Here is a 19,134-nt window from a genome sequence, read left to right as displayed (position 1 = left end):
AGCTGACCTTATGGGGGAAATTTCTTAACGAAACTCTCCAGTACAGCTATGTCCCGTATTAGTGATTGATTTGTTGATCGATTACAGTGTGTAAAATAGCGTGTGAAGCATGCGCTTCAAGTTATAGTGTTTCTAAAACATTTTACAACGAGTTGCGCCCTTGAATCCCAGTCTTCTGAATCGGTAAGATGTTATTTTTTTATCATTTGTAGCTCTCGTTACATTGGTAAGCGTCATTGCACTTGCACCAGGATCACGTTTGTTTTGATCCTAACCTGAGCCAGTCGGCTTTTAGACTGTGGTACCTAATGTTTATTAGCAAGACAGGTTTGCCGACAACATTGTCATCATTACCGTGTTTGTCTCTAAGGAAAATGGAAGGAGAATATAATTTTAATTCACAAACATATCTCCCGACGGCAGCTAGCAAGCTGGAAGTAGCAGCGCTAGCTAACACTGAAATTCCCCTTTACGAACTGGAAGTATTTTGATAAAACATATGAAGGAACCGTATTTTGAGATAAGTTATGATTCACTATCATTTTAGCAAGGTATTGTATATTGACATTTCTCTCACTGTTGTTGTTGTTGTAAGTAAATGCTAATGGGATTAGGTTAGTTTCACCGTTTGAAACTTTAAACTCCACACCACACATGGCTGATGTCCCAGCCAATCTTGTTACATAATGTTTATCTTAAAGTGGAGAAAGCTGCCACAGAAGTCTGCCCTGCCACAACAATCCCAACAATTGTACATCTCCTATGTCTTTTAAATCCCTAATTGTAGCTGAAACAGCACAGGTGTTTTGTTGTGGTTAAATGACACGAGCTTTATCTTTCTTATATTCACTTATAATAAGCACTCATAAAAGATTATCCGTGAATGAGCTTCCTCACTCTGCCTCATAAACTGAACCTCCCTTTAAGTAAGAAAGTCCTTAATTCTTGAAAATGAGAAGCAAGATATCTGCCTCAGCTCATGTGAGGAATCAGTTCCAATAAATATCTTACATAATAATATTTTTGTTTTGCCTCAGGCTCAGACACCATGCTAGCCACAGTGACTGCTGTGGTTAGGTTTACTCAATACAATGGCAGTAGTCCGCCCACACCACTGGAGAACACATCAGCATTCCCAACTTGGAAACCTGATTCTGGAGCCAACATCACCAAGCCTCACAAATGTCTGCAAGTTCTGTATGAAGACATTGGAGACTCCAGGTAATCAGTAGCTCACTGTAGAAGAAATAGTTGAAATTCATGAAATAGTCAGTAAAACATAGTTTGTTTTTGAATCTTTGTGGGACAGTGACAGAAATGCATAATGAGAATAAATTACTAACTGTTCAAAGTGAATTCCCAGCTGACTACACAAAAGTGTCTTCACATGTCCAGTCTCTACTGCAGACAAAATAACATTTTTCAGAAAGCTCTGCATTATCCTCTGACATTCATCTCTCTGTCTTAGGGTGCGGTTCTGGGACATTTTACTGCTAGTGCCTAATGTGGCCTTCTTTGTATTCCTGATGTGGAAGCTGCCCTCAGCCAGGGCAAAGATTCGACTCACCTCTAGCCCCATCTTCGTCACCTTTTACTTGCTGGTAGGACAACCATTACAGAAACACCAATATACAGTATTCAGAGTGATATGGAAATTGACATCATGCTGCACAGTAGTGCTTGTGTTTATCCTAATCAGTTTTTGAAGTGGTAGAACAAAACTTTGAGGATCTGGACATTTCACTATGGTAGTGATCCCCATAAAACCGTTCGGAGGAAACAACCGTTAAAGTCTTTAACTTTCACTTTGGTCCAACAACAGGGACAAATGACCTTGTGGAACAACTTGCTGATAAGGTTTTTTCTTGTTTACTACTCTGCCTTATAGTCTGTTCCCTCTCAGTGACAGGTGCTTACTCTTTGTTTCCAAAATGTACTGCATCTCTCTGTTGGTTTTATCATTCCAGTGATGGTAATCTAACAATAAAAACTCTAGAAAAGGAGATATCTGAGCTCTGCAGTGCCTGGCAAGGCAGTAAAGGAACTCTGCTCATTGTTTGTCAGCAGTGTTACAGTGCATTATCAGTTATACTTTCTCCTCAATTCTGCACCTGTATTTCTTTTAGGTTTTTGTTGTAGCAGCAGTTGGAATCACCCGGGCTATAGTGTCCATGACTGTCAGTGCATCCAGTGCTGCCACCATCATAGACAAAGTAAGGAAGCACTTTAATAATTCTATACTGGTTTTTCATTGTAAGTCTTCATGCGTAAATTCCAGGTACAACATTTGATCCAAATGTAAACAAATGGATAACCCCACCAATACCAAAATTCAAAACACAGTATTGGAACCTCCCGTCACTTCCAAACTGATTGACAGGTCTGTTAAAGGTGTTTAAGGTTTGTTTCTTATCGTAATGTTTTCAATTGAAACTGTAAAACAGAAATGTATCTGGGGAAGATATTGAACAAAAGATCATTTATCATCTCTAAGTCAAACGTTTTGCTTATGCTGTATGAGTGAATATATATCTGACATCTATATCATATATAACAATCACTAAGTTGTTGTTATTAATAGAAATAAAAAATGGATGTAATACAATTATAGGCTTCTAATTTTCGCTCTTTATTCCCAAAACCTTGTTTTTTTGTTGTCTAATTTTTACCTTTATCTTTACAAAAATAACATTTGCATAAGCATAGACCTTTTGTAGTTTATTTATACATGTTTTATTTTTAATGGTTGGAGGAACTGTGTGCATTTCAAAAAATACTTTTCAATTTCTGTCACTGGAAACTTATTCTTAGCTGTGCTCATCACGAGATATTCATGTTTACTGTAAACTACAGTGAAAAGTGTGCTTCAGTGGAGACCATAGCTTTTCATTTGTAGGAACAAACAATTTAGTGAGAACTAGTTTATACTGTTGCATTCCTTTCTAAATTGGCTAGTTATTTATTTTATTTATTCATTTGTTTGGGTTTCCTGGAGTTTAATAGTGTAAAATTTTTTACCTTTTACTGTTCATGTAGTATTATGACAGGTTGCAGCTTTGCAGCATAAATATTTCACTCATACTGAAGTAGCAATCACCACATTTTGTCACGGATGTCTCTTTTATGGAGTACCCAGAGGGCATGAAATGAGCTGCAGCATGACTTTGTAGGGCTTTCATGTCTTAAAACTAAAAGCATGGCTGACATTCCTCACATACCAGACTGGACCCTATGGAGTTCACAGTGATGGTCCTTCTGTTCCCATAGCACACTGTGATGGCTGCAATGTTGAAGAGAAAGAAATACACTTGATTATATAACACTCTAGACTGTGACCTGACCTGTAAAGTCATGCATATGTTTTGTTTCGATATGTGTTACAACACAGCTGGGCTAATTTGCCACAGTAGAATCTCATGATGTTTGTTGTCTCTTTAGGTGCTGTGGGAAATCACCCGTTTCTTCTTGCTGGCTATTGAGCTCAGTGTTATCATCTTGGGACTGGCTTTCGGTTAGTTTGCTGCGCTGGTTTCATTTCTAATTTATAAGTTAACCCATGTAGTATCTGTCTCCTTTTACATGACGCGCCTGTTTCAGATGTTCAGTATGTTGTCCACTTTCCCTTTATATAACTGAAGTCTGTATACCATATGTTTTTCAGTCAAGTCCATTTCCTTATTTAACAGGTCACCTGGAGAGCAAGTCCAGTATCAAGCGTGTGCTGGCCATCACTGCTGTGCTGGCCCTGGCCTACTCCATCACACAGGTAATGGCAGATGATGAGAAGTTAGATGAAATTTATTTGGATATATGATGTTAATATTGTACAACAGGTTGTCATTATGCAATTTATTCAATTAATATAGATAATAAATTGTTTTAGGGCACACTAGAGATCCTTTATCCAGACAGTCACCTCTCCGCTGAGGACTTCAACATCTACGGCCACGGAGGACGGCACTTCTGGTTGGCCAGTTCCTGCTTCTTCTTCCTGGTCAGTAACCTTTAGCTCTGCAACAGTAGCAACATCAGCAAAAAGCTAAAACTCATACTTGTCAGATACCCAATGACTGATTTGTTGTGATTGATAATGTAATCCTTTTTTTGTAGGTGTACTCTTTGATTGTGATCTTGCCTAAAACTCCATTGAGGGAGAGGATATCTCTGCCATGTAAGTTACAGATTTAACTGCAGCAAAGAACAGAAATTAGATTTGATAAGTTAAAAGATAAGTATTATTTTTAATGTAACTATGATCAATGGAAACTTTGTACTTCATTTGCTGATGTGCTATTTATCAGTGCATGCTGCCGTATAATTGAATGCACTTGTTCTCTGTTGTTCATTAATCTTTGTTTTGCTTCCTCTGTTTAGCTAAGAGGAGTTTCTATGTGTATGCTGCCATCCTGTCTTTACTGAACCTTGTCCAGGGCCTGGGCAGCGCTCTGCTATGTGCTGGAGTCATAGAGGGACTCTGGTCAGTATTATCCTCATGAATGCTGTGTGTAGCAGCGAATTTCTATATTTACCACAGAACTATAGCTATAAAAGGATTTCTGTCTTTGAGTGATTGAAATATTAGATAGAGAAATAAATGAACAAGCGTTTTAGAAAAATGTTGTAGATTTGGAGCTGGGTGGCTGATTTTAAACCTCTTTTTGGCTGGGTTGCAACCAGGGGAATGACTCACTGTTGGGTTGGTCCTGTAATGTTCAGTGCAGTTTAGTTGAGAGGATGAGGACATAACAAACATATCCCTTTATAGCAGTAGCCTGTTGGTTGGGCTTTTATGTCTAATGAAGCTGACTTTTAAGGGGACTAATCACTCAGTTTTGGAACCTGTCTTCATTTTGTCTTTTCTGATCCAGCTGTGTGGATGTCACCACCTTCCTGTATTTCTCCACATTTGCTCCACTCATCTATGTCACATTCCTAAAAGGCTTCTTTGGGTATGTACAGAGAATCATGAAAAATATACAGAATACTGTATAGTTGCACTTAATACACTTGACTTTCTTTCTTCCCCCACAGTTCAGAGCCCAAGATCCTGTTCTCCTACAAGTCGCAGGTGGATGAGCCGGACGAGAGCGACGTCCACCTTCCCCCCACTGTTGCTACAACACTTGGCCGTAAGGAGCTGACCGACCAGGGCCTGTTCTACTCCTCTACCCAGATTGATAGCACTGGTCCCGGCAGCTCTCGTATGGTGGGAGCATACCTGGATGATGTTGCCTCTGGACCCTATGGGTCCAGTAGCATTAACAACATTGAAGCTGACCGGTGGAGACCTGTCAATGCATGAAAGGATGAAGAGGAGAGTGGGAGAAGAGATAGTTATCCAGCTGGGCTTAAATGTTGTGCATGTGTAGTGTGTCAGGCAGGATGATGACCAGGGGAGTTGGCCAAAAACATGCAGAGCGAAGTAGCGGGACATCGAGGAAGGGTAATCTTGGTCTTTCTTTGAGGCCACGATAAATGAACAAGTGGACACTTAAGGAGAGACCTTTGCTGGCCAATTGTCTGGAAGACTGTGAATTTAGCAACTGCTTTTGTAACACTGTTGCCAGAGTGCACTGCTGCTGTAGCTCCACGTCAGGAGTCCTGTCCCTCATCCTGGCCTCGACAGACTCCAAATTGATTCTGTTCCACAGGTTCTTAAATGTGGGGGCTTACCGACTCGTCTCAGCACATTTTCTGTCATTCCAACATCAACTGCTCAATCCTCAGTGATGAAGTTTTAGCCCCATTTTAAGTACCCAAGTCTTAAAAATCTATCTAACATTCTTTTGATGACAACTGAACATATTTACATTCCCACTACAGCCTTTGAGTAACAGCATCTCTACTGACTTTATCTGCTGCCTTGTATTAGATTTGTGACTCAACTGTCACTGTGCCTCTTTATACAGGGCAAGGACTTGTGCTAATTCATTTTGATAGGTGTACTTTTGTCTTCTGAAATAGGTGCTGTCTGTCCTGTTAACAAGTGAACGGTGTTAGCGTGATGTTTGTCACTGCAATATAATAAGGAAATCATTAACTCCTAAATACAGGCATTGCCTTATTTTTAAAGATCGCAAACCATCTGTAAGGCTCTCTCCTAGAGGCTGAGACACAATTCCTGAACAATTTAAATGGCATCTCTGGCATAAGCTCTCCTCTTTACATTTCTTCCCTCTTTTATTTATTTCCTGCTTTTGCTTTCATTTCTTGCACCGGATTACTCATTCTTGCTACTGAGAGGACATTTGTTGGCTTCAGAGTCATTGAGGAAGTGTTACCATTTGTTTGATCTGAACAACAAATGTGCAGAAACCTATTTTGTGTATTCCAGTTCAGACCTTCGCTCATTTCCTATCAGCATATCTAATTCAGCTTTGCTCGCTGTAAAAGGGTGGTTCTTGCAAAGTTGAGTTTTGAGTATTTTGCTGCTAACCTGTTTCCTGTGTTCAGAGTTTTCATAAATGTTATTACAAGTGGTAAAAATTGACCAAAAAAAAATCAATTTTATAGTATCAAATGTTGGCATTGATACAGCTTCATTATATAGATCATAACTTTTGATTAATTCTGAGCAAGAGAGGCTCAGGCAGTTATGTCAGTGATGGGTAATTTTAAGACAATATCAAGGATACAGCTATGAGTGTTGCAGAGAAAAATTCTATTCTGATTTATTTCAGGCTTTGAGTTGTTTGCCTTTGCTTAATTCATGAAATCATACTTGTCATACACAGTATTACTACAACAGCACACTTGATTCTTTTGAAACCATCTCGCATTTACTTATGCCTACCAAGGAGATATGATGGATGCAGGTTTTCCCCTAAAAATACTATGTTTGGTAGGAATGGATTACTCCATTTAAGATAGCAGTATTCATAAATAGTGGTGACCTGTATGCAGAAAATGTAGGGTTACATTTATTTTTTCACCATTGTAAAGTAACAACACAGTAAAGAAGTGAGGTATTTCCAAGGAATTACAGTATTTGCCCAGCTCGAAATATTTTATATTCATAGTTGAGTGCTGGTGAACTCTGCTGTATCACTTGGAGTTAAAATGGTGATTGGGAAATCAGCTTGCTGTTGATAACATGAGTCCACAAGGTGCATTGTTATGCAATTGAAGTGCTCTCTCTGCATACACAAAATGTGTGTTGGTGAAATCATTTTGCAAATGACGTGTAAATTGCCTTTTTATTTAAGTGCATTGATTGTATAATATTCAGCCTGTATTAATGCAATGTGTTGAGCATTCCATGAACTACAGAATAAACCATGGACTTTCATTTGGTTGTTTTGGGAATAGGACACTACGTCATGACTTGTGGTATGGACTGTACAGTATATTGAAATTTGAGATAGGACTCCACTCTGTGGTGTCTTGTGGAAACTACACTCTGAGATAGGGTTTTGTTTTTTTTTTTTTTTTTTTTTTAAACTAGCATTTCCCCATGTGTTGATGACGCGACTGATTTGTCTTGAACATCCAGGATTCGTATGTCCTTGTGTTGCATTTGTCTTAAAAAAGCTTCACAGGTCAGACTTCACGTCAGCTAGACAGTCTAACTACAACTCCCATCTGCCCTTAGTCCACACAGCTGCACGACCATGACTCATTGGGTCCGAATTATTTATCCAACCAATGAGCTTTGAGGATACTGCAGTGCCGGAGTGACCTTTATTGGAGTATTTTGACCACCAGTCGCTGTGGCGGCGATTCCTGCCGCTTTCTCATGAATGTGTATCCCTGTCACAACCATAGACGGGGTTGCTATTACTTTTTTCTAATCAAGTGGGAACCGACAGCTGGTGAAAATGGGAGGAAATGGAAGCACGGCCAGAAAAGTGTCATTTGGACTGGACGAAGACGAGAAGGTCACAGTAATTGAAGGAGTGAAGGTAGATATAACGCTATGTATCACTCTAAAGGGGGAAATTTGAAGCCAAAGTTTGAAATTAGCTATGTTATCAGTCATAACCCCTAAAGCTAATAACGGTTAGCTTGTGGGCTTTTGCGGTGGTGTCGGGCTAAGGTGCGCCGACAGACTGACAGGTCCCATGTCCTCGAATGAACCCGGTCATACCCCCTCTCTATCCCCAGTGACCGTTACCGCCATGTAAAGGTTAGTGAGCTACTCTTATAGCGGCTTGAATTACGATGTGTTGCTAGTCGTAAAAGGCAAGTTAAGGGCAGATTTCCACAGACATAATGCAGTATAACGTTAATATGTTGGCGAAATTTCCATAGCGTAACGTAACTATTAGCTAAGTGTGCCGTGTCAACTACATGTAAAGGAGTTACATTACTGTAGCTGAGAGTTAATTTAATTGTGACGGCAAACGTCACAAATCATAACAACAACAACAGTTATTTTCATTTTCATTGCCACACAGTTTCCACTTGTGTCCCACCTGTGAACCTGCGCAGTGTCCAGCAGGAGAGTAAATAAATAATGTGTTCACGTGAGCATCCATGTAAGCAGATAGCTACTCTTTGTTCCACTACTCAGAAAGGTCAGAGAGGTCAGGCACAGCTGTACAGTGATTGCGTTTTTAATCTGCTGTTTACCAAGGCACGCATCTATCCTGCCCTGCCTTGCATGTGTGTGTGTGTTTAAGTGCATGTGTTTATTCCCATGCTCCAGCTCTCAGAGGAAGTGCTCCGGCGGATGAGGGAATCTCAGGGGTCTGACAGCGTCAAGCCACCACTGTCTCCACTGGACAGTCACAAGCCACCACCGCGTATGTCCCATGCAAAGACCTGTCTTTTCTCACTGAGCTCCCACTGGGAGGCCCACTCTGTCAGCAAATACACTCACTTGTCAGTTCATTAGGAACACATAGCTACAACTAATGCAGTTTAATACAACAGTCCTGCTTTAAATTCTATCTTTATGAAGGTTATAATAATCAATTTTTGTTAAAACCACGTTAAAGGAGGTGTCATTTCAGTGGTATGATAATTTTGGAGGCTGTAGTTTGTAGTGGTGTTGAACTGTATTGCATTATACAACGAGTTGTGTGTTTTGATTAACCTACCCTCACTGATGTGATTGGGGTGGGCAAAATAATAGGAACACCTGTCTACATGATGTAATGTAGTTCAACAGCACTACAGACTGCATTCCCCAAAATGATCATGTAGCTGACACTTCTTTAAAACGGTTTCATCAAAAGCTGAACATTGAAACTTTCATAAAGGTAGGGATTTGTTACAGGACTGCTGTATTAATCAAGACTACATTAGACCACATTAGTTTTAGCTAGGTGTACTTGATAAACCGCCAAGTGTTTGTCCAGTTGTCCACATAGACTGACTGATGAGAACAGTATCAGGATAAAGATCAACTCTAGTGCTGTGTAACTTTATTTAGATTGTTCATTATAGAAAGAACAGAATATGGTATGCTTTAACTGTGTCAGGAGCTGCCTCATTGTTGCTCAAATATATGTTATTTGATAATTAAAGTTAAGTAAAGCTACATTTAGCTGTTTCTTGATAATTATGTTAGTATTAAATAATGGTTTAAAAGGGGACCTATTTTAGTCAACTTAACACAGATCATTTTGTAAGACAGGTGTCATACCCACAGGGATCTTGATTGGCCAGAACTTAACCCCTCATATACCAGTTACCATTTGTTCCATCTGTCCTGGAAACTGATGCATATTCTAATTGCTAATAGTACTAATATATTATCATTATTATTATTATTATTATTATTATTATTATTATTATTATTACCATTATTATTATTATTATTATTATTATTATTATTATTATTATTATTATTATAATATTAATCCTATTTGAATTTCAGGTCCAAAACCAACAGGACCATCCACTACAGAAATACAGGAAGAACTGCGCAAAGAGTAGGTGTTCATAATGTCAAGGTTAAGACCTGCCATAACTTTGCATGAATTTATTATTTATTATTACTTTTTACTATTCATTTATTCGTGAATTAACAATTTATTGTATTATATTATGTATTATTTACTATATATTAAAAATAATGCATTAATATTGACTAACTTGGGATTTTACACCTCCCTGAGATGTCACTTAATAATTGCAAATTCATTCTGCGTAAATGAAAGATTGAGCATGGAATTTGATGTTCATGTATATTGTCGCCAGTCAGCTTCAAACCAGTGGAGGTGACAGATGTATAACATAGCAGACAGTGGATACTAATGTGCAATGTTTACAGGGAACATACACTTGCTGAGTGACCTGTGAACACTGCCTGTGCTGATTCACTCTGTCTATATAACAGGCATGTTGCTATGCTGCTGGAATGCTCATATACAATACTGAGTGTCTATTGAACACTAACATGTTGGCAGGTCCACTCTCACTGTAATGCTGTCTCCTGAAAACTAGTTAGACATAATATACAGTTTATTTTATTTTTGATCAGTGTTATTAGTGCCAAACCTCAGGAATATAATCTGTTCTTAATGATGTGGGTCTATGTAGTTAACAAGTTAGAGAAATAGGCTCATGGCCAAGATGAGAGTGGTTTAAATCTTTGGGCTGTATATCAGTTTTGTAGGTACTACAGGAGTAAATCAATCAACCCAATACTTCTGCTTTTCAATAAATCATGTTGTTGTAAAGCTGGCAATCATAAGATTTAGTTGAGCCTATGTGGCAGTGAAGTTTATTGTAATTTCCTAGGCCATATTTCATGATGCTGTTGGATTGGGTTGCATTATATTGTAGGTCAAATCATATTCTGGTATGTTATGAATTCATAGTGTGACTTAAAACTGCAGTATTCACTATAAACCGTAACTTGTTTGATTTAATGTGATACTTTAATGAGATTTCACACAACAGTTCATGGATTCATGAATACCACATTACTGAAGCAAACTATGCATAAGGTTTGTTTGTTTTTTATTGTTGTCTTTTTTTTTTTTTTTTTTTTGGAGTCTATCCCAAAAATATAGATATTAGTTTTACTCATACCAAACCCCAGAGGTGGAAAAAGTACAAAAATATTGTATTCAAGTAAAAGTACCAATACTTTGATGAAATATTACTCAAGTAGAAGTAAAAGTACTCATCTGAAAATGTACTCAAGTAAAAGTAAAAAGTAGTTCATTTGAAATGTACTTTAAGTAAAAGTTACTTAGTTACTTTCTTTGTGTGGGGTGTGAGGGTAGTAAAAATAGGGCAAGGGGTCAGAAATCCAAAACTATTTTGTTTTTAATTAAAGAACAAGTGTAACAAATGTAAGTGCAAAAACAACAACTTCACAACAACTGAACTTCTTGTTCAGTTTAAGTAGCAACTTAAAGTTAGTTGTTTTGTAAAGTTAGTCACTGTTGGTTCTGGCCATTGGTTTACTGTCAATGGTTCTGGCGCGTATTTTTCCCCTGTAGGTTGAATTGTTATTTTTACTCAGTAACGGATAGGATTTATAAAGTAACTAAATACAATACTTTAGTAAAAACGTACTCAAGTAAAATACAAAATACCGATTTTAAATTGTACTTAAAAAATACAAAATACACAAAAAAAGTATTCAATACAGTAACGTGAGTAAATGTATTTCGTTACTTTCCACCTCTGCCAAACCCCCCTTTGACCTTACTGCTCTCTTGCATTTTTAGCAGACAGATGTTTACTGGATAAATACAGGGGAAAAGGTTTAAACAGTTCTTATCCTCCCTTGCTTCAGCTTTGAGCATCAACAGGCCCTGGTGCAGGAGCAGTTAGCCAGACTGGCCCAGAGGGAGAGAGAGACTGCTGCGACCACAGGCGTGGATGAGCTGATGCCCGCTCTCATCATTGAGAAAGGGAAAGCCCGTGAAGAGCAAGAAAGGGCTAAGATGCTGGTGAGTGAAATATTTTGGTCTTTCAGCAAGATTCAAAGCTGTGTTTTCCATAAGTGGGCCTATTGAGTTGAATTTTATTGTACTAAATACTTCTCAAAACTATTGATTTGATGTTTTAATTTACGCTTTACACGACAGACAAGAACACTTTTTACACCTAATTAGTGACACAGGTGAGTAGGAGAAGGATTAATGGATTCGAAGAAGCAAACAAAAAAACCTTGCACACTGTCTCACTTCATTTTATTTGCAACATTTCAGTTCAAGCGAAACATCCTATGACTTTGCCAATTTCAGTAAACCTCTTTTTTCAGTAAATTGTTAGTTTTTTTTCTTCATTCAACTTTAAAATAAGTTTAGACAGTATAACTTCACATATTCTTCAATAACATTTGTGTTATCTTGAGTGGAGATATATTTAAAAAATCTTTGACCCCATCAAACACTTGAAAACCACTTCTCTGGAACATAATGTCAATGCTTTTTTCAAGATATTTGCTAGTGAGAGTTAATATCACTGACTTGGTAGTTTTGAGGCTTGTTGAGTCCTTCAAAAACCTGCCAATAAAACCATTTTGATTCAGTGCATTAAATGATAGATTTCTTTCTTGATTATGAATCTTTACACTGATAGATTATGATAGTGATGTGGGAGCAACATAAATGTGACGGTGGAGATGTACAGTATGTGTATTTTGTTAGAGCAGAAATCATTGGTGATCTTTGTAGCCTGTTGGTGTTTATAGATAATCATCTATTTTAACAGTACTGCATATTGGATGAAAACAGGAACATGAACAATGCATTTTACACTTATTCCCATGAAAGCCACAGGTGTTATATGCTTTTCTGTAATCTGATTAACCCTACTTGTATGCATGTACAGTGATGGCATTGATTGTTGTCTCCATGTAGACTTAGACAGCTCGGCTTTCTCTTTTCAAATGTGTGTGTTGACGCACAGTCTTGTCGAATTCAGACTGATAATGAGTCAACCAGCAGCACAGTGTGTGGGAGTTAGAGAGAGGTGATAGATAGAAGTTTGACTCGAGACACATTCCTGTGCACGCGTGTGTCCTGTGTTTTACAATAATCTCGACATATTTGTAAGTTTAACTCGTTTTCTTCTTTTTCCGACATGACAAGTCAATAGAGCGTGTCGTTGTATGTGCAAACATGTCTTTGTGTAGGGTGACGACTTAAAGGGGTGTTTTCTGTCTGTGATTGTACAGAGTAGAAAAGTGTTGACCTGACTCTGTCATTGATGATGGGTGTGTGTTTGACAGGTTTGAGCATCTTTTTGTCAACACTTGGAGTAAATGAAGCTTGGACTTTAGGTGCAAAGCAAAATTTTATCTGTACATTTAACTGTACTTTTAAGTAAAATAAAGGGTGAGGTTTCTGCTGCTTTCAGGTGATGATATAATTGAAGTAGATGTATGCAGTGTGTGAGAAATCTAGAGAGCATACAACTTTAAATCTTACCAATGTCTCTCCCTTCCCACATGTCCCTTTTTCTCACCTGTCCTTCTTGTTCGGTCTCACTTTTTCCTGCTCAACTGTCTTAACACCTTCATTGTTCCACAGCTTGATTTTTCTGCTGTCTAAAATGTCACACGTACTTAACAAAGAGCTGAAACCTGGCAGAATTCACTAATATGATTAAATAGAAAGATGTGCTTGGTTTATACATTATTTGCATCAGCTTTTGAGCAAATTGAAAGGACCAGTGAATCTGATTTAAGAGTCCCATCATCAAATCTCTCTGCTTAGCAGGTGGGCTTCCCTCTCTTCCTCGCATTTTCCATCAACCTTGCATCTACTGGCAACAACACAGCTGGAGACTTAAAGAAAAAAAGTCTCTCCACCTCCATCTCTTTCCCCATTCCACCATAAAACGCTCAACTTTGAGTAGTTTGGGAGCTCCCTTATTTCCCAGAGGAGAAGACAAACATACACACACAAAGACATACATTCACACACACACTGCTGTGACGCTATCACAATACACAAACACATATATAGTGAGCAACCCCCAGCTTATTTCCCCACATGCACCCATGGCTCCCCAGCATGCAGCCTATGTGTTAGTTTGAGGTGGCGAGGAGTTGAGGGAGTTGGGGAGGCAACACCTGTCAGGGAGCTGAGCTGCTCCCCACACTGCCTCAGGCTGCCTGTCACAAACACTCACATTAGCCATTTATTCCTGTCTCAGCTCTTACCACCACCACTGGGACTATTTGTATGTAGACATATATATCTGTGTCTATATGTATCTGTGCATGTGCATACCTGTGAATTAAACAGGTGCTGTGTCAGTTTACATTTGGGACTAATATGTAAGAAAAATCTTTTTGTGATAATTTTATATTGCGATTGCATTATTAGTCACGATTTCAGTTGAAATGGTCATTTTTGAATTTATTTTTTACTGAAAAATTTGATTTTTTTTTGTTGGGTCTTTTACCAAAAAAGGCTGTTCCCTTACTTCTGAAGAATATGATTTGTAGGCTGGAGCATCTCCGTAACACCACAATGCTTCATTTATTATATGTTGTGACATATTTGACCTTTAATTAAAAGAAATTTCAGCTCCTCCAATTTAGCACTCGGCCATATTGTGATTTCAATAATATTTTGATTAATTGTTCAGCCCTAGTTTACATCAGAAGAAATGTGTATTGTAGGGGGATAACGTTACAAGGCTCATTCACAGTTCAGTCAAAACTATATTCTGTTTGTTCATCTTGTATATTATATTTTAAACCTTTTTTTAATTTTGATATATTTACATTTTTGTTTGGTACAAAATTCTGTTTCTCTGTGTAGCACTTGATAGTGCTATTGTGCTAGATAGAGACGCTGAAATCAGAATCAAGTTCTGAACACTGGACATGACCCATTAGTGCCAAAAGGTAGCTGACCCTCCCCATACCTTCACTCCAAATTTTCAGTTTAAGGAGCAGTGTGTAGGATTTAGTGACATCTAGCAGTGGGATTGGAGATTGCAATCAACTGAATATCCCGCCCCCTGAATACCCTTCCCCTCACCCCTCCCTTTCCAAGCATGTTGGAAGAACCTACAGTGGCCTTCATGTAACCTAAAAAAGTAAAAGACCCTCTCTAGAGCCAGTGTTTGGTTTGTCCGTTCTGGGCTACTAAAGAAACATGATGGTCCAAAATGGTGGGCTCTGTGGAAGAGAATCACTCCCTATGTGGATATGAAGGGCTCATTCTAAGCTAATGGAAACACGGCTCCTAAATTATATGTGGATGAAAACGTAATTATGAATATAAAATTCCATTTCTGCCAATAGATTCCCCTAAATCCTACATACTAATGCTTTAAAGATCCCCTCCAGACATGTTTTAAGACATAAAATACACCCAGAATCTATGACTATCAAATATTGCTCAAAAGTTTAACTCAGTATGTTTACACTGGAGTTTCAACTTACCATATCACACTAGTATACGTTGTATATTGAACCTGATATATTATATGTGTGATTTAAGGTGAGCACAGAGAAACCTTCCTCCTTCAGCAGATGAATGTGAAAACAGCTTTCTAGTGTCAAACTCTGCACAGTGAAGGTCAAACATTCAAGTGAAGTAACGATAAGCAAAACACATTTTTGAGCAGAGGGTTAAGTTTGCACAGCTGTGTGTCTATATTAAACCCAGTCCAGGAAATGTGGAAACCTGTGTGCTCTACAATATTGTCTTTTCTGGACCTTGTTTATTTTTTTATTTTTTATTTTTTTTGCTAATTACTGCTTCTGCTTCGTAGTTCCCCCTGTCACAATGACATCCAACTTCTCACCCCACCTGCAAAGACAACTTGGCTTTTTCAACCTGTCATCCTACCTTGTTCGGAGACTATATTTAGGCCTTAACAGTTGCACATTGAGTGAAGACACGGGAGAGACAGCAAGTTACATTAACACCTAGTCTCTCCTCCTATCCTTTCTCTCATTAGCACCTCCTGTGTTTGTTTTCTTCCCCCGACTCGTCTCCCTACCTCAGTGGTGACATTCATGCTGCAAATAAAATGCTATTAGTATGCACAGGCATTCAGTACTGAGCAACTTTCTCACACACACACACACACACACACACACACACACACACACACACACACACACACACACACACACACACACACACACATACACATACAGACACATACAGACAATAACAAGCACCTTCTTTAAACTATTCAATTGCAGAAGCTTCCTGGGTGGGTTAGAGGAGTCGACTTTGCTGCCTGTGTGGAGGTCGTGGGTTGGTTTGCTTGTAGTCTTGTATATTAAAAGCTAGCTTTTATCTGCTGTCTCCAAAAAAGGTTATTGACAACGGCATGAAAAGGTAGAGTTTTAATTTCAGATCAGTTTGGTCGAGAGGAATAGGTCTACTATATGTGTGTAATTTTAAATGACAAAAATAGAAAGAATCATTAATCCTTAAAAAGATACAGATGCAAATAAAAACACTAAATCAGGACCATTTGCATATTTGTGCACAGGCAAGCAGTCACTAACACATTTTAAGGATTTATAGTCATCCATAGTTACAAACCCAACAATTCTTATTGAAAGTTTGTATTGCATCGTATGAAATATGCATTGTTGTAGTGTGACATGCATATCTGGATACTCCATCCAGATGTTAATAAACCCTGGAGGTAATTTTCATATCAAAATTCATACCAATTTCAGTGTGGAAAATAGGTTACTCTTCATATGTCATGCTGCCTTGGTCCTTGATGCACACAAACTTATCATTAATGTTACAATTTTTTTTTGCAATCTACCATTTTTTCACCATGATCAAAATATCACAGAATGCAAATTTGGCAAAAAGCCAGATCAGTTTTGCAAAGATTTTATTGTACACAGAGTTTTGTAAAAAGAAATTGACATCTTTTATAAAACAGAAATAATGAAATCTTGATACTGTTGCTCATAAAGTTGGAATAAAATATTTTTTACGTCTTTCCATGAAATGATTGTGACAATGTGATTTATTCTTGACAGATAAAGTGTATATCTTCTCAAAACTTTAATGGTCCATCTCTTCCAAAGTGATTACTGATGCATTTAAATAGGAATAAACAGAGGATTGTGTCTGAAAACAAAATTATTCCAACTTTATGGGCAACAGTGTATGAGAAACTTGTCAGTAATACAGTTTGAGATTAAATGTGTGATAAGAGGTGTTGCGCCCAATTGGTCACCCCTGATGTCCCTGATTTTTCACACGTCCTCTTTCCTTTAACACCTGAGCCTGATTGTTTTGTGTACTCAGTTAAACAACAAATCAGGTGGTCCTGTCATATTGTGTATCCTGATTAATGACAGTGTCAGGCTGTGCTCATTTAGTAGGAATTTGAAGAAGTATATTATTTCATTCAGTCAGTGTTTTTTCACCGCATATCAACTGTGGGTAGGTTATTGGTTGGTATGTCTAGTATTTGGATAAACAAGGTTGGTGAAGGTGTGATAATGAAGCAAGATGCAACCCCATAAATAGTCACTAGATGGCATTGTTGAAGCATGTTTGCCTGGGGATTAAAAAGCAGGATGGATGTGTGCTCTGCACAGCAACATGTGCTCCTGGGCAACATGTTCTCCCAGCATTTATTCCTCCTGCTCTGTCTCATCTTTTTATCTTTCTCTTTTCAACCCACTAGTCTCTGTCCTTTCTGTGTGTGTGTGTGTGTGTGTGTGTGTGTGTGCGTGTGTGTGTGTGTGTGTGTGAGAGTGTGTGAGAGAGAGAGTGATGACTCGAGGCATTTGACACTGTCCAAAAGAAAGATGATGAAAACCAGGGTGAAAAGCCCAACATTCATTAAAGTCAGACCTGAAATGACAAACACTCAACCACTGCGGATGATGCCACACATGTTAACAGTATTGCCCTGCTGCTGCTGCGTAGAAACACTAGGAAGTGGCACTTGACAAGGGTGGAAATGTGTTTTTCACTGAATATGCAGCCTTTCAGTTGCAAGATGTTCTCACTAACCAGCAGGCCCCCCTGCTGTCTATGTCTAAAGACATTTGTCCATGATCACTGAATATAATTCTCTCCTATGGATTTTTCTACTATTGTTGGAGCACATTCCCTTACTTTTTACCATTATTTTTTTTAATCTAATGTTTCCTTATCTCTATGGTTACATACAGTGTTAATATGCCTAGATATTTAATCTGTGGCATGTTTGAAGACTTCATCACACATCAAATCTATCTCTGATTTGAAGGCAAATATTACCTCACCATCTCATCCTTCCACACTCAACTAACCTGTGGTAACAGCAGTCTGTCAATTCAGATCACTTCAGCTGCTTTGAGAGTTTGCTTTCTAGCAGCAGATGGACATGCTGGTCCAGCTCTGTTCAGCCAATTCCATAATAATATATGTGTTTTTTTTTTTCACTTGACCCAAGATGACAACGTACATCTAAAATAAGAACCATGAATCTGATGTTTTTCAGCAGATGATTGCACATAATTGTTGAGCAGATTACCAGGAAATACAAGCGGCACTGTAGCAATTCAACAACAAGATGATAATCTTTTAACATTATGTATTCATTAAATTTCTATTGGTATAGTACAGATGCATGCGCACACTCAAGATATCAATTGAAAAAATACCACAGAAATAAAAATCTGCATTTTTATGGAAGCACTAACATTTAAGTCAGTCTGCCATTTTACATGTGCACACGTGTACACACATTTAACATATTTATTTTTGCTTTGTCTACCAGTGTTTTCTTTTTTTTCTTGACCCCCCAGTGAGAGAGCACAGAATCTATGATAGAAGGCAGTGGCTCGGGCAGCAAACACATGGAAGCATTAGGGCAGAGAGCTCAGAGAAAGAGAAACATGGTCAGGGAGAAGGTGTAGGAGCTGAAAGGCAGAGAGAAGAGACTTGGAGCGTGCTATAGTAATAGATTCAGATGTCTGACTGCCAGCCAGCTAGATAGTCAACTCGGCTTGTTAGCCCAGGACAGAGGGTGGGAGAGAGGAAGGGAGGGATAGAAAAATGGGTTTAAAAATCCAGAGGAGAGGGAGAGGAGAAGTTGCAGAAATGAATTGAAGGAGTAGAGACAGACAGAGAGAGAGAGAGAGAGAGAGAGAGAGAGAGAGGTTTACATTGAAACTGAGTGGGTGAACTCCATAGCCAAGGCTTTTGAGTCTGGTAGTGTGACATACAGTAAGTGTGAAGGTGAACATATGCACACACAGATATAAACCCTGAATTTCTTTCT

General features: G+C 38.4%; 2 protein-coding genes across 4 annotated transcripts in view; both read left to right on the top strand.

The window, feature by feature from the left end:
- The first annotated feature begins 1 nt into the window (after position 1).
- Positions 2-7,288, top strand: tpra1 (transmembrane protein, adipocyte asscociated 1). Its single transcript, XM_056391876.1, has 11 exons — positions 2-183; positions 1,038-1,221; positions 1,469-1,601; positions 2,127-2,213; positions 3,439-3,511; positions 3,687-3,766; positions 3,884-3,994; positions 4,111-4,171; positions 4,375-4,477; positions 4,869-4,949; positions 5,032-7,288. The coding sequence occupies exons 2-11, from the start codon at positions 1,049-1,051 to the stop codon at positions 5,300-5,302; spliced, it is 1,173 nt and encodes a 390-aa protein (XP_056247851.1). The 5' UTR covers positions 2-183; positions 1,038-1,048; the 3' UTR covers positions 5,303-7,288.
- A 390-nt stretch (positions 7,289-7,678) lies between these two features.
- The window catches only part of LOC130187031 (MICOS complex subunit mic25a-like), a 53,085-nt gene continuing 41,629 nt past the window's right edge, over positions 7,679-19,134 (top strand). The window contains exons 1-4 of one of the 3 annotated variants that reach the window (XM_056404458.1): positions 7,679-7,901; positions 8,648-8,744; positions 9,824-9,878; positions 11,699-11,855. In XM_056404458.1, coding sequence (XP_056260433.1) covers positions 7,818-7,901; positions 8,648-8,744; positions 9,824-9,878; positions 11,699-11,855 — 393 coding nt within the window. In that variant the 5' untranslated portion in view covers positions 7,679-7,817. Of the gene's footprint in view, positions 7,902-7,982; positions 8,126-8,647; positions 8,745-9,823; positions 9,879-11,698; positions 11,856-19,134 lie in introns of those variants that run through there. The other 2 variants (XM_056404467.1, XM_056404474.1) reach the window with 2 other exon arrangements.

Source organism: Seriola aureovittata, chromosome 2 (assembly GCF_021018895.1).
Source record: "Seriola aureovittata isolate HTS-2021-v1 ecotype China chromosome 2, ASM2101889v1, whole genome shotgun sequence".
Classification (NCBI taxonomy): domain Eukaryota; kingdom Metazoa; phylum Chordata; class Actinopteri; order Carangiformes; family Carangidae; genus Seriola; species Seriola aureovittata.
This window is presented reverse-complemented; position numbering and strand designations above follow the sequence as displayed.